General features: G+C 42.1%; 1 protein-coding gene across 1 annotated transcript; it reads left to right on the plus strand.

Moving 5' to 3' along the window:
* The first annotated feature begins 2,758 nt into the window (after window positions 1-2,758).
* On the plus strand, window positions 2,759-21,544 carry FRMD7 (FERM domain containing 7). Its single transcript, XM_086388301.1, has 8 exons — window positions 2,759-2,851; window positions 10,486-10,600; window positions 11,159-11,306; window positions 15,255-15,350; window positions 16,692-16,855; window positions 18,250-18,318; window positions 18,437-18,512; window positions 19,593-21,544. Exons 1-8 carry the CDS (start codon window positions 2,830-2,832, stop codon window positions 20,685-20,687), a joined length of 1,785 nt encoding a protein of 594 aa, XP_086244427.1. The 5' UTR covers window positions 2,759-2,829; the 3' UTR covers window positions 20,688-21,544.
* Window positions 21,545-22,008: the final 464 nt, after the last annotated feature.

Below are 22,008 nucleotides of genomic sequence, written 5' to 3' on the forward strand. Positions count from 1 at the left end.
CTGCATCTGTGTTCCCATCATAGGGCAGCTTGACAGCACAAGTATGATGCCAGCTAAGTTCCCTGCATGTTGAAAATGGTTGTGTGTGTGTGTGTGTGTGTGTGTATCCCATAGGTAGGAAGTGATAATGACTCATAAAACCTTTCTAAAGTAGAAAAGTAAAAAATATAAAAATAAATTGTAATAAATTATTTATTTTGCACAATTATAAATGATTGACATTTAAGTATAATATTAATAATTGCTATTATTAATATTATACAAGTAAAATATTTGTATACTTGTAAAAATGTAAAAGGTATAAAGTATGAAATGTTGAAGTATTTTTATATTTGTAAAAATTCCCTTTAAAATGACAATGTAAACTTACTTCTTCGAAAACACCTTGTCAACATAGAAAAAAAAATGAAAGTGTCATTTGCTAGGTTGTGTCCAGCTTTTTGCGACCCCATGGAGCCCCCCAGGCTCCTCTGTCTGTGGAATTCTCCAGGAAAAAAATACTGGAATGGGTTGCCATGTCCTTCTCCAAAGGACCTTCCTGACCCAGGGATCAAACCTGGGTCTCCTGCATTGCGGGCAGATTCTTTACCATCTGAGCCACCAGGGAAACAGTCTCATAAACCTTTGCTTTCTAGACTTTAGACTCCAGACTTCTACACATAAAAGGAATATAAGGAAACGGGTCCTGGGAACTAGAGTGACTTGACCAAGGTCTTGGGATGTTAGAGAATATTTCACCTGACGTATGCCCCAACATCATTCATGGCCAGTTTTTCTTTACCTCTCTTGTACAGGAAGCTTCTTTTCTGAGAGGTCTTTGTAGAAGTCAGTCTTTTCACATATCAGTCTCTCTCTCTAAATCCTCTCCAAATTTGTGAGTTTTAGGCCGCTTTCCCACATAACTTGGTATCTCTATTAGTTTGCCTTTGCTTACCCATTTCAGTCCAGTCTCAAATTGTAACCAATTCTGATGGAGATAAACTTTTTCTTGGGAAAACAAAAAAGAATGAGAGAATCAATGTGATGATAAATGATTCATCAGCTGTTCAGAGGAAGGATTTGGTATTTGCAGCAGGCAGCTGCCTCCTTAACAGCAAGGAATGTGTCAAATGAGAAGTTTACTTTCTTTCTTGTTAGGAGTAAAATGAAATTCACCTCCCCTTTAGCAATTGAGGCTGATTATTCTCATTTACATTTATATTTGAAAGCAGGCAATGGCAAAGTTTAGACTTCCTTTATTTTTTCCCCATTGGTCCATTTGAGAATACTTAACTATAGTTGACTTTACAAGGAAGCGTTGTTTGAGGCCAATACCTGAGTTTCTCAGAGTGGCATTCAAATATAACTTTTCTAATTGAATCATTTCTAATCCTTTAGGGGAGTATCACTTTTCACTTTCATAATGAACCCTTTTGTAAAGTGAATAATCATCTACTAATTTATCTGTTTTCTCCCACTCTGTATTTTCATCTATCACCTGCAGTTAATTTTGATTCACCACATTACCTTCAAGTCTTAACTGGTTTTAAAACATCTAGATAGAATGTTACTTAGAAATTTATCAATTACATCTTATATAGGGAAATGCACACAGTAGATACTCAATGAATGTTTTAATGTCTAAAATAAAATATTGGAAACAGTTTTGGACCAAGAAGGGACACAGTCAGCAGTAGAATCTTAATTATACACATCTTTTTGAAAGTTGATTGCCTTTGATAAGGGCTTAAAAGTATGGAACAAACGCTCTTTGCCTGTTCGGCAAAGCTCTGGATGCCAACATGCACTTTATGGGTCCCTGATTATCGGTGGAGGGCTTCCCAGGTGGCGCTAGTGGTAAAGAGTGCCAATGCATGAGATGCAAGGGACACAGGTTCAATCCCTGGGTCAGGAAGATCCCCTGGAGGAGGGCATGGTAACCCATTCCAGTATTCTTTCTGGGAAATCCCATGGACAGAGGAGCTTGGCGGGTTACAGTCCATGGGGTCGCAAAGAGTCAGACACGACTGAAGAGACTTAGCGTGAATGATTACAGCTGGGGAAAGGGGCAGTCTGGCTTCATTCCATTCGGGACACAGTAATTCCATACCTGCTGTGTGCAAAGGGCTGGGCTGGGCCCTGGTGATACAGAGACGGGGGTCCACGTGAAGGGGCAGAAGCATGTCCTCAGGTTCTTGATTTCTGAAACACCATCTTTTGGGTAGGAGCCAGCCTAAACTGGATGGCAGACCTGAGATCTGGCCACAGTTTCACTCTGTCGGGGTGATAGGACTTTGCCAAGATCACCTAACCTCTGTCTTTCCATAATTGGAACATGGGGTGATGGTGCCAACTTTCTAAGTTGTTACCATAGTGAGGACTTGAGAGCATTTTGTGAACAGAGCAGCCCTGGCCTCCTGCACAGTCTTATTCTTGCTGAATCTCTCTTTCTCTCTGGCGGGGTACGTGGCCTTGCTACGTGGCAGAAACCACCAGAGGATGGCTGGCCAACTCCCTTGAGTTGGCGGGAGGATTTGGCCAGGGTGATTCCTAACGGCTGTGAGGCCTGCCAAAGCGCTGGCTCAGCCGAGTCGTGGTCTAGCTGTTGGTTAGGGGCTGAAGCGAAGCCTATGCATTACTCACCACCCCCAATAGGCATCTCCCTGACTGGGGGCACCGTGTCTTTCTTGAAACATCTTGGGTCTGGGCGAAGGGAAATGCTTCTGTCTTGTTCCTGTTTCTTTCTCAAGAGATTTCCCCCCACTTCTTTGCAGGTACCTTTTTACTCTTCAAATAAAGAAGGATTTGGCTCTGGGAAGGCTGCCATGCAGTGACAACTGTACAGCGTTGATGGTATCCCACATCTTACAATGTAAGTAGCAAATGTCGGCTTTGGGGCCCATCAATTAGCTAGAGAACCCAGCAAAGGAGCTGAGCACCCTCAACGTCCCCACCATTGTGCTGGGACCTTTCTGTGGAGGAGAGAAAGCAGGGATGAGATAGATGGGAATGACATGGTCCAGTAGAAAGGGGCTGGTCACTGTAGTCACTGAGATTTGGATACAAATCCTATCTCTGCATTCTAACTGTTGTAGCCTGGGGTGAAGTCCCCTGTTTGTCTCTGTCTGTGCCTGTTTTTCCCTAGTCTTTAAAATAGTGACAAGAATGCCTTCTCACAGAGTGCTTATGTAGATTAAAAGTAAATGCTGATTTCCTTCTATCTCCTTTTAACCTTGCCCTCCCACTGCCCCCAGCTTGCTCACCAGGAGCTGGTCTGGACTAATCCAGGCACGGACTTTGCTAGGCAGGCCCCCTACTCCTTCTGCTTCCCCCAGAAGCCATTTGTGGTACGTGCTTTCTGCGGCACATTGTCACATTTAATGTGATTTCCGTGTTGCTGTTTATCATGATTCCAGAGAACAAAGCACAGAGTCCAGCAGGTGGAGAGAGGCTAAAAGGGAAAAAGGCCCCAGGCGTCTATTAGAGTTCCCCATATTCTAGCAGCCAAGCCGGTGGACGAGGCTGAGTAAGGAAGGGAAAAGGAGACCCAGGGAACAGTGGGGCCTTGCCTGGGAGGGGGTGAAGCTGGGCAGGTCAGCCTTCTCCTCATCCCCAAGGGTAGGGTTGAGGCAGCTGGAAATAATCATTATGATTATTTTAATTCCATGTGTATAATCTATAATATTTGTTCAAAGGAGAATAGGCTGTTCCTTCCTATTCCTGCAGGATCATAACTTCATTTTTCTGGTTTCATTTTTTGACCTCTATCCATTGCCTCCCTGACAGTCCAGAAATGGTCGATTTTTGATTTCAGTGGGAACTCCAGGATGAAGGGCTTGGATAGAGACAGTATCTGAGTCATTGTTTACCAAGTGACTTGTAACTGAGGCAGAGTGACAGCCCAGGATCTCAGGAAGGCAGTGAGCAGTGAGAGCGATAGTTATCAGAGAAGGCTTATGGAGGAGGTGGCTTTCGTGCTGCGCTTTAAAGGGATGCACAGGAATTGGATATGTAATGATAAGCAGAGAAAAAAGCAAGAAAAAAAGGGAGGGGCAGTGATGGTACAAGAAGGAAGTATACACAGAGGATACAGCTTAAGTACAGCTTGAGCATAGGGTCTGTTTAAGGGAGGTGGCCAAAAACTAAGCATCATTTTGAAGGGCCTTGAATGCCAAGGACACTAACTACACGTCCAGTATTGTGCTTGCGGTGGGGTCAGGAAATGGGGTAAGGCAAATGGAGAAAACCGTATTGGAAGACTTATCCTTCTCCACTTTATCTGCCTGCTAAATCAGCAGTCATTCTGATTGGGGCTCCCCAGACAGCCTTTGATGGGGGAGCCCAATTTCATTCTTAATGGTTCAGCATTATGGATTTGAGCATTCCCTAGTGGCCATTTGAGGCATAGCACAGAACACTTCAGGTTTTCTAGAGGGTATTTTGTTTGCCAATAGAAGCTCTTTCCACAGAAAAAAGCTGAAGTTTCAAGGAGTCAGCTCTTCACAATCCATGCAGGTCAGATTATTTCACTGGATGCTAAGACAGTGTGCAGAACCCAACCAGGCTGCTCATTCATTTGCTCATTTATTTATTCATTTAATATTTATGTTGCAGGCATTCAAGGGCCTCCACATTCTGACCTTGTCATCTGCTTAAATCTCTCTTACACACCCCTCTGGCTCTAGCCAGATTTCCTCCCAAACACAATTTGTACATTCCAAACATTTATGAATACCCTTAGTAACTCTTCTTTGTCATTCATTCAGCAAAAATGTATTGAGTACCTACCACATGCCAGGTACTACTATAGGCACTGGGAACATAGCGGTGAAATAAACGACAAAAATCCTTGCTCTCATGTAGCTCACATTTGGCAGTGGAAGACAATCAGACCAAAATAAGGAAATATATAATGTATTAATATGTTTGTAGGTGATGAGTGCACCGGAGGCCTTTAAATATGGAAGGGAGAGAAGGAAATTCAAGGGGCAGGTATTGAATTTTTTAAAAAGGTGGTCAGGGTAGGCTTCACTGTGAAGGTAACAGCTGAACAAAGACTTGGAGGAAGTAAAAGACCAAGCCATGCAGAAATTGGGTGGAAGAGAGTTTCAGTCAGAGAGCATCCAGTACAAAGGGCCTGAGATGGGAACATGCTGGGAATATACAAGAAATATTAAGTAGGCTTTATGGCTGGCTGGAACTGAGGAAAAAAGGGAGACTAATCATGGAGAGTCTTAAAAGTGTATTAAAATCGACTTCCCTGGCAGTCCAGTGGCTCCCAATGCAGGGGGCCCGGGTTCGATCCCTGGTCAGGAAACTAGATCCCACATGCTGCAACTAAAGATCCTGCGTGCTGCAACTGAGACTCAGTGCAGGCAAATAAATATATAAAAATAAAATATTTTAAAAAGCATATTCAAGACATAGGATATTACTCTAAATGTGATGGGAAGCCATTATAGCATTTGAAGCAGAGGAGTGAAATGATCTGAATTAGGTTTGAACTACATCATGCTGGCTGCAGTGGTGAAAACAGAAACTTGTAGCAAGTCATAAATAAGCCATAGTGATCTAATGTAAAGTATAATGAATGTAGACTGTAATATTGTATTATAATTATGTAATGTGATGGATATTGCTACAACAGCAATCATTGCCACCTATAAGTGTATCAAAGTAACCCAATGTTATAGTCAAATTTATTCAATTGAAAAAAGAGAGAAAACAGACCTTATGGGGGATGGTAGAAGTGGGGAGACCAGATAACAGGCGATGGCAGGAGAGAGAGAGGGTGGTAGTTTGGACCAGTGGGCTCACAGTGAAGGTGCAGATGCTCTGCGCTGCCTTCTGTCATTAATGATATTTACCTATTTGTATGTCATAGGTCTCTTCCTAGATTGTCAAGAGAAAAACAAGCATGGTCTTATGTGTTCCTATGTTTTCCTTAGAGTCAGCATAGGGCTTGTGCTTAATATACAGAAAGATTGGTGTGTGATGTGTGTGTGTGTCTAATTTATTTTTTTAAAACAGCTCAGTTGTGGTATAATTTGCATACGATAAAATTCACTCATTTGTAAGCCTGTAACTCAACGGTTTTTTGTAAATTCACAGAGTTGTGCAACCTTTACCACAACCCAGTTTTCAAACATTTCCATCATGCCAAAAGAGATCTCTCATGACCATTTGCCCATGCTCAGCCCAGCAACCACTAATTTATTTTCTGTTTCTGTGGATTTGCCTTTTCTGGACATTTCATGGAATCACAATGACAAAATATGTGGTCTTTGGCATTGGGCTTTTCTTAACAAGCGTAATGTTTTTGAAATTCATGCATGTTCTAACATGAATCACAGCCGTCTGTTCCTTTCTACTGCTGAGTAGTATTCCATTTTATGGGTATACCACATTTTGTTTATTTACCTGGTGAGGGATGTCTGGACTGTTTCCAGTTTAGCTATTATGAATAATATTATGAATATTCATGTACAAGTCTTTGTGTGGACAAGTGTGTTCATTTCTCTTGGGCAGACTCCTAAGAATGTAATTGTCTCGTCTTAAGGTAAATTTTTTGGGGCTTCCCTGGTGGCTCAGAGGTTAAAGCGTCTGCCTGCAATGCAGGAGACCTGGGTACGATCCCTGGGTTGGGAAGATCCCCTGGAGCAGGAAATGGCAACCCACTCCAGTATTCTTGCCTGGAGAATCCCATGGATGGAGGAGCCTGGTGGGCTACAGTCCACGGGGTCGCACAGAGTCGGACACGACTGAACGACTTCACTCACTCAAGGTAAATTTAGGGCTTCCCAGGTGGCGCTGCTGCTGCTAAGTCGCTTCAGTCGTGTCTGACTCTGTGCGACCCCACAGACGGCAACCCACCAGGCTCCCCTGTCCCTGGGATTCTCCAGGCAAGAACACTGGAGTGGGTTGCCATTTCCTTCTCCAATGCATGAAAGTGAAAAGTGAAAGTGAAGTCGCTCAGTCGTGTCCGACTCCTCGCGACCCCATGGACTGCAGCCGACCAGGCTCCTCCGTCCATGGGATTTTCCAGGCAAGAGTACTGGAGTGGGGTGCCACTGCCTTCTCCGCCAGGTGGCGCTAGTGGTAAAGAATCCACCTGCCAATGCAGGAGACATAAGAGACGTGGGTTTGATCCCTGGATAGGGAATATCCTCTGGAGGAAGGCATGGCAACCCACTCCAGTACTCCTCCCTGAGAATCCCGTGCATGGTCAGAGGAGCCTGGTGTGCTACAGTCCATGGAGTCGCAAAGAGGCAGACATGACTTAATACCTGAGCCTGCGTGCACAATGACTGTTGATATTGAGTACCTTCTCATCTGTTTTGTTAGGCATGCCTATGTTTTCTCTGGGCTTCCCTGGTGGCTCAGACGGTAAAGCGTCTGCCTGCAATGCGGGAGACCTGAGTTCGATTCCTGGATCAGGAAGATCCCCTGGAGAAGGAAATGGCAATCCACTCCAGCACTCTTGTCTGGAAAATCCCATGGACGGAGGAGCCTGATAGGCTACAGTCCATTACCTATTCAAATATTTTGCCAATTTTAAAATATGTTGTCTTATTGGACTTTAAGAGATTTTTATATATTCTTTTTTTTAAATTTATTTTATTTTTAAACTTTACAATATTGTATTAGTTTTGCCAAATATCGAAATGAATCCACCACAGGTATACCCGCGTTCCCCATTCTGAACCCTCCTCCCTCCTCCCTCCCCTACCCTCCCTCTGGGTCGTCCCAGTGCACCAGCCCCAAGCATCCAGTACCGTGCATCGAACCTGGACTGGCGACTCATTTCGTACATGATATTATACATGTTTCAATGCTATTCTCCCAAATCTTCCCACCCTCTCCCTCTCCCACAGAGTCCATAAGACTGATCTATACATCGGTGTCTCTTTTGCAGTCTCGTACACAGGGTTATTGTTACCATCTTTCTAAATTCCATATATATGTGTTAGTATACTGTATTGGTGTTTTTCTTTCTGGCTTACTTCACTCTGTATAATAGGTTCCAGTTTCATCCATCTCATTAGAACTGATTCTAATGTATTCTTTTTAATGGCTGAGTAATACTCCATTGTGTATATGTACCACAGCTTTCTTATCCATTCATCTGCTGATGGACATCTAGGTTGCTTCCATGTCCTGGCTATTATAAACAGTGCTGCGATGAACATTGGGGTACACGTGTCTCTTTCCCTTCTGGTTTCCTCAGTGTGTATGCCCAGCAGTGGGATTGCTGGATCATAAGGCAGTTCTATTTCCAGTTTTTTAAGGAATCTCCACACTGTTCTCCATAGTGGCTGTACTAGTTTGCATTCCCACCAACAGTGTAAGAGGGTTCCCTTTTCTCCATACCCTCTCCAGCATTTATTGCTTGTAGACTTTTGGATCACAGCCATTCTGACTGGCGTGAAATGGTACCTCATAGTGGTTTTGATTTGCATTTCTCTGATAATGAGTGATGTTGAGCATCTTTTCATGTGTTTGTTAGCCATCTGTATGTCTTCTTAAAAAATGTGAACATTTTGTGATTCAGCCATAGCCTTTACTTCCAGGTGACTTCTTCATTGGGTTTCAATGTCTTTTTATATAACAGACTCCTGTTCTGGAAGGCAAGTTAGATTTTCACCATTATTTTTATCTAGATAACATCCAAAGACAAATTCCATAGGGACAAGTATATGTACCCAGTGGTCGTGCACAACCTGAAGTAAATTAATTATCAATGCTGCAGCCTTGGAGCCAACAAAAACCCCATGACCAATGTGGGCAAAACAGAAATAGGTAAAAGAGCCATTGATTTGGTATTTTTTAAAAAGCTTGTTATATAGAGATTTTCATTCTAATGTGGTTTTTTAAATATACAAGCATGCCTCATCTGTCTAAAAATGAGCATGCCATCTGTCTAAAACACAATAGAAAACCAAGACAAAAGAAAAATAACTTTGTAGTACTCAAAATTGATGCCCCATGTCCATGAATTTTACTCAATAGGAGAGCACCACATTATTCCATGGAGAGTCTATTTACTCTTATATTTCATAAAATCCTAATAGGTTTGTATATCTGGATTAGCTTTTTTTTTTTTTTTTCATTTAAAATGTGAATTTTAATTGTAAAAACTGTATTGGGTTCCCATTTTATGGTAGATTAGAAGTCATTATTTGGAACCAAGTAGAGACTTCTTCAGGGGAAGTCAATGACAAGGAAGTGATTCTTATGACACTGACAGAGAGTGAAAAGGCCTAAAAATTATAAAGAACATGTAAGAATTCAAAAACCAAAACAGGAGACTTCTCTGGAGGTCCTGTGGTTAAGACTCTGGGCTTCCAATGCAGGGGGCATGGGTTCAATCCCTGATCAGGGAACTAAGATCCCACATGCTGCATGGTGCAGCCAGTAAATAAATAAATAACAATGTCAAGCCATTTACTGTAGGGGCAGTAAATATCTACCTCAATTGCATTTGTAGGCACAGTGTTATAATAGACATTTATAGCAATAAATTGGATACATTTAGAACAGAATGTTATGACCAGGAATAAACTTCCAGTGATTTGGAAAAGCAAGAATGATTTCCAGAATGATTCACCTACTGGGGATTCCATATAGCGGGGTTTTACTAGGTTTCCAATGTACAGAGTGATGAACGGCTGTGGCTGGCTTACATTGTAGTTGGCATTTATAGTCTCCTTTCTGAATAATGTCTGATCAGTGCAGAGTGAGGTTAGGGGGCTGTCTTAGTTTGCTAGGGTTACCATAACGAACAACAACAGACTAGGCGACTTAAATGACAGACATTTATTTTCTCACCGCTCTGGAGGCTAGACATCAAAGACTGAAGAGTCAGCACTTTCAGTTTCTTTCGAGGCCTCCCATCTTGGCTTGCAGATGGCTGCCTTCCTGACGCATCCTCACGCAGTCTTTCCTCTTGTACCTGCATTCTTGGTGTCTGGCTGTGTGTCCAAATTTCCTCTTCTCAGAAGAACACCAGTCAAATTGGATTAGGGCCCACTCTACTGCCCCATTTTAGCATAATAATTCCTTTATATGCCCTGTCTTTAAACACAGTCATATTCTGAGGTACTGGGGGTTTAGGACTTCAACATACAACTTTGAGAGGGAGGACACAATTCAACTCACAACAGGGACTGATCAGGAACAGAAGAGATCATAAACAGAATGTGGGAGAAGAAAATAACATTTATCTATGATCCTGGAGCCTCTAAGACCTACACCGTGTCTGTGACTTCCTCTGTTGAGACTTTATAAAAGCCCACTGCTTCTGATTTGAAGAAGAACCAGTTAGTTCTTCCCCCACTACTCATAACCTAAAACAAAACAAATACACATCAAGTGTGTGGTGGGAGGTTTAGGGCTGCACTGGCCTCCAAGAAAGGGCTGTTTGGGGGCACACAGAGGGTCTGTTGGGTGCTCCGTTGCTTAACTCATCAACGGTAATGTGAAATATGTCACTTTTCTGTCATGCAGCAGAACTGGGAGACTTTCATGAAGAAACAGATAGGAAACACTTGGCACAAACCCGGTATTTACCAAACCAAGATGATTTAGAGAGCAAGATCGTGCACTTCCATCAGAAGCACATGTAAGTTCTTTCACTGGCACCTGTTTCCACCTATTCCACTGGCAGGAAAGACTGAAGCCAGGGACAGACACTTAAAAGCAAGCTTTTAAGTCAGAGAAGCTTCAGTTTAGTTCAGTTCAGCCGCTCAGTCGTGCCCAACTCTGCCACCCCAAGGACTGCAGCACGCCAAACTTCCCTGTCCATCACCAACTTCCAGAGCTTGCTCAAACTCATGTCCATTGAGTCGGTAATGCCATCCAACCATCTCATCCTCTGTTTCCCCTTCTCTTCCTGCCTTCAATCTTTCCCAGCATCGGGGTCTTTTCCAATGAGTCAGTTCTTTGCATCAGGTGGCCAGCATATTGGAGCTTCAGCTTCAGCATCAGTCCTTCCAATGAATATCCAGGACTGATTTCCTTTGGGATGGACTGGTTGGATCTCCTTGTAGTCCAAGGGACTCTCAAGAGTCTTCTGTAACACCACAGGCTCAAGAAAACATTGAGTTCCTCTTGGAACTCTCGGGGTGGAGGTGTCATTCTTGCTGCATTTATTAGGCTCATAAATTCTTTCTCCTTGCAGTGGCAGGAGCCCAGCTGAATCTGACATTCTGCTACTGGACATAGCGAGGAAGCTGGACATGTATGGCATCAGGCCACACCCCGCCAGTGATGGTGAAGGGATGCAGATCCACCTGGCTGTTGCTCACATGGGTGTACTGGTGTTACGGGTAACAGCTCCTTTCCTTTAAAGTCCTCAGCTTTTGGGGTTATCTTGGCTCAAACTTGAGTGTCCATTCTCAAGGTGACCCCTCCCCTCAGTTTTACTACCAGCCAGAAAGGGAGGCAGTGCTTGGAAGAGTTTGAGGTAAGTTCCCTCCCCTTGATGCGCTCTGTTTCCTTTTGCAACCTAGAACTGACTGTTTTCTCAGAAGCTCACATGTTAGATCAAGCCAGCATGGTGGAGAGATGAAGTCAAGAGGCTCTTCAGAACTTTTAGACCCTAAAGAATACAGATTTTGGCATCCTAAAAGCCCAGGCTGTGACATAAAGTGCATTCAGCCTGTCCAAATCTGCCAGAAAAAAACCAAAGAGTTTCTCATTCAGTTACTAGTTAAGTTGGAGGTGCCCAGTGCCCACAAATAGGGCATTAGCGCCCAACCCTGCAAGAAATCTTTACTGTTAAGAGACTCATCCTTTCCCCAAGGTTCTGTTTTCCAGGTTAGAAACCAACTCAGGGCTCTCTGGTCCTCCATCATCATTAATCCTCACGCCTAGGAATGTGGCCAGAGGCTATTTTCAACAGTTTTTCAGTCTGTTTAGACTTCTATATCTGTGAATATTCAGTGAATTCAGATCCAAGTTAAAGTTTAAGAACCTTCAGAATGATAGGCAGATACCTGGACACGTTTGGGAGTGAACCCCTTGTGAGAAAGCAAGGGATGGCTTTGGACCTACTGACCTCCAGGACCGAATTATAGCACTGAAATAAGTCACAAAGCAGGTCAGGTACAGACTTGGCTACAAAAATCTTCACTTTTTAATTTATTTGGCTGTAAACTTTACAGCATGAGACTCACATTGATGGCCAGAAGACCCAATGGATCACAGGCATACCTGTTCACCCAGGAGGGAATTTTTACCCAGGCCACTCTAACTCTGATTCATTTTTTTTTTTGAAGATAAGCAACAAGGATATATTATACAGCTCTGAGAAATATAACCACTATCCTGTAATAACTATTTAAGCTTTTTATTTAATATTGAAGTATAGTTGATCAACAATGTTGTGTTAGTTTCAGGTATACAGCAAAGGGATTCAGTTTTACATATACATGGATCATTCTTGCTGATCCTGATTCTTGCTATTTCCTGTTGCATGAGAGAAGTTGGTGAGGGTAGGGGGGCAAGATCATCATGTTAGCTGTGATCTCTTTCAGTGTGACTACTTCCGCGGACAGTTGGGAACAATACAGATGGTCTATTTTGTCCTACATGAAATCTAGTCAAAGAATATTCATGTATTGAGTGCCTTCTATATGTTCTTCATTGTATTATTTTCTTAAAAAAGTTTTATTGAGCTGTAATTTGCCTACCATGAAATTCATCTGTTTTAATGGTACAATTCAATGAGTTTGAGTATATTTATAGTTGGGAAGCAATCCATTCATCTTTCTATCAGTATATTTATTGTACATCCACTCTGCGCCAGGCACTAGAGGTACAGAGGTAAACAGGAATGATCCTGACTTCATGGAACTTAAATGCTAATAGGAGGAAGACAGTTAAGCAAGTAATTATAAAAAAATGTGATATGCTTTGTGCTAGAAGAAACAGGATGATACAGTAACACATGTGAAAGGGACTTAACATTTAAGCAACACCAAAGGGATAAGGTTGGCAGATGAAGGAGAGTGTTCCAGGGAAAGGGCACATGGGTGAAGGCCCTGAAAAGGATAAAGGATGACATAATTAAGAAGCTAACATTAAGCATGATACATGGCTCCTGTCATTAAGACAGTCACAATTTATTTTGAAAGACCAGAGAAAGAATGGTCAATATCAGACAATAAATAATCAAAAGCTAATCTATCATATTTACTTTAGTTGCACAAGGAGTATACACAACAGAAAAATGTGGTTACCTGTAGAGAATGGTTAGATGGGGACAGAGATAGGAGTGGCAGTGGTGGGAGTGAGACTTCTCAATATATTTATTTTTGTACCTCCTTTGATTTTGGACCATGTGAATAAAAACCAAAAGAGTTGATCTGTTTGGGTAGTCCAGGAGAGCTAAAGGAGTGCAGAGGACTTGGAAATGTGTGTGGGCTGGGACAGTACTATAGAATATCCTAGACGAGGTGCCATCAGAGCTGGCAAGAAGGCTTGACCATGGGGAAGTCATTCTGGTAGGAGAATGAGGAGACCTGTGGGGGCAGTGGAAAAGGTACAGAGTTGGATGGAAAGGTGTTTTCTGGGAGTAATGGGATCAAAGTTATAGTCAATATAAGGGCAAAAAATCCAGCCAAAAGAGTTTCAAGTTGATTCAGGCAGTGAGTGAGGAGCTATTGAAGGTCTTAGAGTAAATGAGGTGGCAGGATAAATGCGATTTTTTTAAGCAGTTCAATCTGGAAATATAGGAAGGGGTGAGATTAGAGAAGCTATTCAGTTCAGTTCCGTTCAGTCCAGTCACTCAGTCGTGTCCGACTCTTTGTGACCACATGGACTGTAGCATGCCAGGCTTCCCTGTCTATCACCAACTCCTGGAGCTTGCTCAAACTCATGTCCATCGAGTCGGTGATGCCATCCAGCCATTTCATACTCTGTTGTCCCCTTCCCAACATTAGGGTCTTTCTAATGAGAAGCTATTGAAGTGCAGGTTTCCCCTGCTTCAAAAGTAGAGCGTTCCTATGAAACCTTTCCTAGCTGACATGGTGTAAAGTGAAGAAGCATTAACCTGAGGACACATCTTCCTAATGGATGTACAAGATAAATCGAGATAAAGTACTGGCTGGATGCTGAGCTGCTGAGTGGAGTGTAGTTCCTGGGGAAGGAGCATAGAGATGCCACTCTTACTGCTTGGCATGTGCACTACTTTATAACACCTTGATGCAAAACAAATGCTGATTTTTATTTTTGCTCCCCCCCTTTTTTTGTAAGAGCAAAATTCCTCTTTGGATTTCTTTGAGTTAGTGAAAACAGGTAATAATGTGGGTTTTTCATGTAATAAAAGCAAAGTGGCATAAAGCAAACTTTTGAAAAGCAGAGGACCCCTCAGTTCAGTTCAGTCCCTCCATCGTGTCTGACTCTTTGTGACCCCGTGGACTGCAGCACACTGGGCCTCCCTGTCCATCACCAACTCCCGGAGCTTACTCAAACTCATGTCCATCGAGTCAGTGATGCCATCCAGCCATCTCATCCTCTGTCGTCCCCTCTTCCTCCTGCCTTCAATCTTTCCCAGCATTGGGGTCTTTTCCAATGAGTCAGTTCTTCGTATGAGGTGGCCAAAGTATTGGAGCTTCAGCTTCAGCATCAGTCGTTCCAATGAATATTCAGGACTGATTTCCTTTAGGATGGAGTGGTTGGATCTCGTTGCAGTCCAAGGGACTCTCAAGAGTCTTCTCCAACACCACACTTCAAAAGCATCAATTCTTCAGCACTCAGTTTCTTTGTAGTCCAACTCTTACATCCATACATGACCACTGGAAAAACCATAGCTTTGACTAGATGGATCTTAGTTGCCAAAGTAGTTTTTTCTGTGACCTCCCTATCCTGGTTAGAAACCTTTCCCTTCTTACTTGCATTTCAGAGCAGGTTTGTGTCCCACCTAGAATGCCTTCTCTGGCCATAGTCAAGTGAAGTCACTCAGTCGTGTCCGACTCTTTGTGATCTCATGGACTGTAGCCCACCAGGCTCCTCCATCCATGGAATTTTCTAGGCAAGAGTACTGGAGTGGGTTGCCATTTCCTTCTCCAGGGGATCTTCCCGACCCATGGATCGAACCAGGGTCTCCCGCATTGTGGGCAGACGCCTTACCTAATACAACTGGATCAGTCTATACAAGAGATAGATCAAGGACAGCCCTGTTCATGTGATGCATTTTCCAACAGGTTCACATTGTCTTACAAACCAGCCTGTGCTGATATTCATCCTGAAATCTGCCATGTGTTTTGTTATAGGGAAATACAAAGATCAACACTTTCAACTGGGCTAAAATCCGAAAATTAAGTTTTAAGAGAAAGCATTTTCTCATCAAACTTCATGCCAACATCTTGGTAAGTAGCTTCTGAATAAATTCTTTTACTTTCTACTCACTTGAGATTTCTTGGTTGGTTCTGCAAATGATTGGATTGTGAGTGGTGAAAGCTGGCTGGCCCCAACCAGTGATGTGCTTCCTTTTTTGCCTCTATATAAATAAACCAGGGCTTTGGTCAGATTTTCACTAAAGGCAAAACACTAAGAAATCCTATTGGCAGTTCAGAATGAGTAAAGTGATAGGAAAATGGGGTGGCTGGGATGAAAGACAAGTCTCCTTAGACATCATTTTTCAGGGATTTGATAAGTCAAATGAGGGAGCCCAGATCTAAGATTGTGTCCATATTAATTCAAAGTTATTTGCTTGATTTTATAAAGTATTTTCATCTTTCCTGAAGCAAAAAAAAAAAAAAAAAATTGAACACCTACTATGTGCCAAATAACTGAACACCTACTCTTTCCCAAAGCAGGATGTGGGGATTGGGTACATTTTAAGCCAAAGAAGCAATTATTGGGCAAGGCTGCATTGTACAGGGTGAGACAAAGGGGCTAGAAAGAATTTTTATGACTATAAAGGAAATGGAAGATATGTATCAGCTACTTTTTTGACCTAAAGATAATTCATACTACAGATCTCAGCCTTAGATAAAAATATTCATGTGAGCAGTTCAGAAGACTGAATCTAGTGTGAAGCTTGTGGAGAATCCCAGGGCTGTATCCAGAGACCTGGAGAGGAATGGGAGAAGGGGAGGAGCAAAGTGTATTGGGGGTATATAGTGAGTCAGGGGATGGGGCAAACTTGTACTTTAGGTCTGTAAGACCAAGCTCCTCTGCAGCAGATTAGGAGAAGCTAAATGAGCATCACACAGCACCATAGAACAAGGCAGCATAAAGAGGGAGAAATGTTCTAGCTGGTGTGTTACAAAGACCCGTGTATACGCAGTCATCCTATAAAGCCTACCATTTGTAAGAAAAATCTCCTCCCTCCCCCTTTCCTGTTGGTCGTTTATAACTTCTTGTCACCTTGAAAGGGTGCCCTTTGATGTTCATTTTAACCTAATTTACAACTTCATAAAATGTTCCTGGCAGAGAAGAGGGGGTAAAAGGGGGTGTGAGGTGAGGAGGGTGTGCAGAGTAAGACTTGCTTCATAGAGAAGGCTCTGTTTTTGAGCAGTAGCCCTGTCTGTTCCTCGGAAGGTTGCCAATCATTTGATTTCAGTAGGTGTGAAGCCTAAAGGGAGCCAAGTGGAAAATCAGAAGCCGGATGTGGACCCTGGACCAATAGTTTGGCAGGCGTTGGGCTTTGAAGGTTTTTGATATTCTTGAAGGATGTTTTGCTTGATGGAAATTGGTTTATACAGGTGTTGTGCAAAGATACTTTGGAGTTCACCATGGCCAGCCGAGATGCCTGCAAAGCTTTCTGGAAAACCTGTGTGGAGTACCACGCTTTCTTCAGACTTTCTGAAGAGCCCAAATCAAAGCCCAAAACCCTGCTCTGCAGCAAGGGTTCCAGTTTCCGCTACAGGTAATTAAATCTTGCACATAAGCAAACTAAACACACAACTTCTTTTCAATAACAGGGAAGGCAGTAGGAACAGCTTGAATTCTAGAAGCAATAAAGAATCCATTTCAATCACATAAAGGACGATATCCTTAACTGGTCATTCTCTGTGTAACTCATTAAGTCAGTATTTTCTAACAGAGAGGCAGGGGAAGGAGTACACCCCACTTAAGGGGTTAGATCAGAGTTTCTGCAAGGATAGAGGGGCATATACTGTGGAGAAAATGTAGTCAATGAACCTATTGTTTTCCTTATGTGCAACTTACATGCTAGCCATGGGAGGGCTAGTTCAACAACATCGTTTTGGTTATGGTTAGGCAAAAGATAGGGTGAGAAAGCTTTGTAGGGGCTAAGGGATTAAAGAGGTTGAACAATATGGTAGTAGAGGCTCCATACTACACGTTAACACCTTGGAGAAAAGGAAGCGAGGTCGAAATAAGAACTTGTTTTTACTTGAACGCACCAGCCTAGGAATTCTCTGAAAGACTTTCAAACTCTTAGCTAAGATAAAAATTCTAATTCAATGCTTCCTGTAAAGGATTTTTCAAGTAGTAGAAGCCTGCCTCAGTAAAAAGTGGGATTTTTACAGTGTACATATTTTTATGGAATCGTTCCAAAATGTATTCTACAAATCTGTCTTCTTAAACAGATGATACTAAGCATGTTTTGCCCTTTTCTTAATGACCTGAGTTATTATAAACAGTGCTTATTATCCTCTGCCAGCAGCTGTGGTACAGCGACGACCTCAGGGCGGGGGTAGCATGTCAGAGCCTGCACCATAGTGATAAATGGCCCTGACTTTTGGGGTTTTATTATGCTCATGATTTCTTTTTTGGTTCTTGTGTTTCTCCCAGAAGTCAGCTGGTTTTCTTTGCTAGTGTATGTCTGACTGGAGCAAGTTTCTTCTACTGTTTAGTTGGGTGTTTTTCTCCTGTCATGGGTTGGGAAACCAGACACATAGCCTCAATAGAAACTATGTGTAAATTTGGAGGAAGGGGAAAGGCCTTTAAAGGAAAGTATATTAGTTTTCATGGCCAGAGTTTGTACCTGTTAAATAGCCCTGTTCAGATGCTTTAAAAAGTTTTCTGGGTTCTGAGTAGTTGAGGTTGCTCTGCCCGATTCTTGGATAAATGAGTATTATTAACATGCTGGTTTGGTGCGCTACAGTTCACAGGGTCGCAAAGAGTCGTACATGACTAAGCCACTAAGCACAGCACAGCGACGTGGTCAGAGATTCATGACATATGTCACTCATCCAGACTCTTTTGATTTCAACAATAAATGATGCTTTTGAGTTTTAGTAGCCTACTGGCTTATGAAGAGCATTCATAAAATAGTTTATCTCATTTTTCTCACAGTGGAAGAACCCAAAGGCAACTTTTGGAATATGGAAAAAAAGGGAGGTTGAAGAGCTTGCCATTTGAAAGGTAACCTGGTTTTGTTTCTCTCTGTGATGGTAATTTTTTAAGATGAATTTAAAGTGTTAGAGGGATCCTGTATTCACATGAAGACTATTTCAATTCCTTCTCTGTTTGGGGATTTCAGGAAACATTACCCATCTCAGTACCATGAACGACAGTGCAGGTCCTCCCCAGACCTCCTCTCTGATGTGTCAAAACAAGTAAGGTTTTTGAAAATTTCTTCTTGTTTATGTAAGTGTAATGCATCCACATTTCAAATGCTTCCAAGAATTGATTGTGCCAGAATCTCCCAGTATGTAAAAAGGTGTAAAAAGGTTACTGTGATCAAATAGGCTAACTTCCTGGGGTCTGTCAACTCAGTATCTCCAGCCAATAGAAGACTGCTGGGTACACTGCTGTGTGTACTGTATGGACTGACAAGATCTGGTACAACTTCAAACTGCAACCTGTATTGCTAACATCTTGCAAAATGTAGATCCAAATGAATTTCTATGGCTCTGTATTTTTGAAACTAAAAGCTTCGCCTTTTTACCCATGAAAATCTTAAGTCTTATTGGAAGCTATGAGATCTTGGGTTAATATTTTAAAGTACTTTTGCTATGTAATTTTGTTAATTTAAGAACAAAGTGCTATTCTCTTGGAACTGAGATGATAGCTTCATTTGAGTTCTATAGTATGAACCATGTTCATTTTTCTTTTGCTCTCCCTAAAAAAAATCTAATTAGAGGTCTCATAAACTCTGTCTTCATTCAAGTCAGAGGCAGTTTTTATCTGAAAGGAATCACAGAGTTATAATGCTGGAAGGTATCATCAAATGTTTAATCGTCTCCTGCCATTCACAGCCCTCCTCCCCACCATTTTACAGAAGGGAGGGAGGAGGCTGGAACAGTGAGGTTAGGAGACTTACTTGAGGTCACACAGCAAGTAAAGACAGAGCCAAGCCAAGACCAAAAGGCAGAACTCCCGGCTCGTGAATATAGCTACTCAGCCATACTGCTTGAAGTCCAAGGCTGGGGCTCAAGTAGATAGAGAATGTGGAGGCCAGGAGTGTGATGGTGTTGAGAAAGGGTAGTGTTACGTCTATTTTTAAGCACATATATTGGGATGCGGTCCAAGTTAGAACCTTTTATGTACGTATTTATCAACCCTGGCAGAGAACATGGGTAGAAATGACTTTGTGAAAAACTACCTTTGCGAAATCAAAGGCTGATTTAGATGCCTGTCCCCACCCCAACCAGATGGCTTTTTCCTTCTTTCACTCGCCTGTCCTTTCTCTCAAGGTGGAAGATCTGAGACTAGGCTATGGCAGTGGGTACTACAGAACTGTGAATGGAGTGCACGCCTCTGAGCCTGTGCTGGATGGCAGGAGGAGAAATTCCGCAGTGGAGGTGACGTTTGCAGCTGAGTTGGAGCATTCCAAACCAGAGGCAGATCCCACATCATTACATCAGTCCCAAAGCAGTTCCTCCTTCCCTTTTATTTATACAGACCCAGTCTTTATCACTGACCCTGATCCTGACACTGATCCCAGAGACTACTTTGAGGAAAGGAGTCCTCTAAGCTCCTTCCAAACAAGCTCTAAGTTTGCTGACAATCCCATGAGCACATCTTCTGGCCTTACAAGCAAAGTGAGTCCAGCAAGGCAGCTTACTTACACAGATGTGCCCTATATTCCTTGTACTGGTCAGCAGGTTGATATTATGCCTCCCCAAGTCTTCTTTTATGTGGACAGACCACCCCAGGTGCCCAGACGGTCTCCAATCATGGCAGAGGAAAGGGAAAGACCAGACAGCTGTCTACAGTCTACTGCAGTGAAGTCAGCCAAAAGAAGCCCAAGGAACATCAGAATGAAGAGCTTTCAGCAAGACTTTCAAGAACTCCAAGAAGCTATGGCCAGGACTACTGGTAGGAGCAATGTGAATGTAGATCTAGAAGAGCAAGATCCAACTATAGAAGATACATTTGCATATAACATTCAAGAGCCAACCCCTAAACGTTCCCAGAGCCAATCAGACATGAAAACGATCCGATTTCCTTTTGGGTCAGAATTTAGACCTTTAGGGCCTTGTCCTGCTCTCAGTCGTAAAGCTGACCTGTTAACATATATGTTTGCAGAGCAGGAGTTTCCAACAGTTTTAATGGATCAGGGAGCTACAGAAAGGTATGTGCCTAGTGAATCCAGTGATTCTGAGTCAGAGATTCTTAAACCAGACTACTACTCTTTGTATGACAAAGGAATAAGGTCACCCATGGCCAGAATCCGCTTGTCTTCTGGTAGTCTACAGCTAGATGAAGAAGATGAAGATGTTTCTTTCAATACATCAACTGCTGAAGATAGGACTTTGCAAAAACCATGTAATTACTTTTTAGCCTAAAATGTGAACCCTATGAACATGTCGAGACCAATTCCATGTTACTCACTTAGGTGAAACATAAGGCACTTTCTGCAAAAACCATTTTCTGTTACTATTCACTAGTATTAAGGGACTCTTCTAAGCTTGGGCATCTAGCTTATGAAAGATCCAGCTACTGCCTCATTCCTCAAGCCTCTCTTCTATTCCCTCTGAATCATTCTGGAACATGCCCTTTCCTCACCAGCACTGAGGCAGAGTGAGGTGGGTATTTGTCATCTCTATTATACATTTCCCCATAGAGACATTATAAATGAAGGCCAGGCTCCTCAACACTGAAGAACAGTAAGAACAGTGACAGTATGGACTGGCATACAAAACTGGCTTCTGATATCATTTAGTGATAACAGACTGTGACTGTGTTGGTCATTTTAACAACACTGCAACTAAAGGTTTCAGTCCTCATTATTTGTGTGGGGCCCAGTAAAAATGGTCCTGTTTTATGTTAAAAGACTTCAATTTTTATAACATATATTAGGGGGAGCATGGCCCTCTTGTACTTCAGGAACAGAAGGAACATAGATCCTTTCAACAGAATACAAGTTTATAATTAGTCTAGGACGTGGCAGAATGCTAAACCTTGGAAATTCATGAACTGGTCAGTTTCTAAAATCAGACATCTGCTGATGAGGACAATATGATGTTTGACTTATTCTCTATTCTTAACTAGCTATAACATGTAGTGAAAGATAAAACTTCACATGTTGGTCTGTTTATCTAATTTCTTCTGCAAGAATTAATTTTTTTGCCATATCTTGTTGCATGCATGTAGGCAAGGAAATGAGATGAATAGCATTTTAATAAAGAGTGATGGAAACCCATTTACTTAAAAAACAAGTTGTAAGTATGAACTTCCTTTTGTTTTAATCAATTTCAGAAGTGACTGTCTCTAGCCTATAATTAAGGGAAGGCACAGTTAGAGAACAAGGAAAAGGAGGGAAGCAGGTGAAAATGTATAGTCAGGGATGGAGAAGTGGCAGAAATGGGGTAGCTGAAAAGAAAAAGGATAATACTCCACACTGAGTTAATGAACCACAATTCTCTTCTTGACCCTCTCAGGGTTTCTCTATTATCCCCCCTTGAAAGGTATATAGCATTCTATTTGAGAACTTTATCTTCTTTTTTTATTTTAATTGTAAGTACAACATATTTACAAGATAATGTTAGGTAATTACATCAAAGAAATGATGCAATTATATAAGCAAGTTATTTTTATATATGACTGAATGGATAAAAGATAGATGGAATAGTTTTCTTACTCTCCTAGTCCTTACACCAGAAAAAT

This window comes from Bos grunniens, chromosome X (assembly GCF_055505025.1).
Source record: "Bos grunniens cultivar Pamir isolate PY7600 chromosome X, Bosgru_T2T1.0, whole genome shotgun sequence".
In the NCBI taxonomy this organism is placed as follows: domain Eukaryota; kingdom Metazoa; phylum Chordata; class Mammalia; order Artiodactyla; family Bovidae; genus Bos; species Bos grunniens.

Excerpts from the sequence above, each read along its gene's own strand:
- FRMD7 (XM_086388301.1), top strand. The coding sequence starts at position 2,830 with ATGGTATCCCACATCTTACAAT. Across the intron at positions 16,856-18,249 it reads GGTTCCAGTTTCCGCTACAG|TGGAAGAACCCAAAGGCAAC; the intron begins GTAATTAAATCT and ends TTTTTCTCACAG. Across the intron at positions 18,319-18,436 it reads AAGAGCTTGCCATTTGAAAG|GAAACATTACCCATCTCAGT; the intron begins GTAACCTGGTTT and ends TGGGGATTTCAG.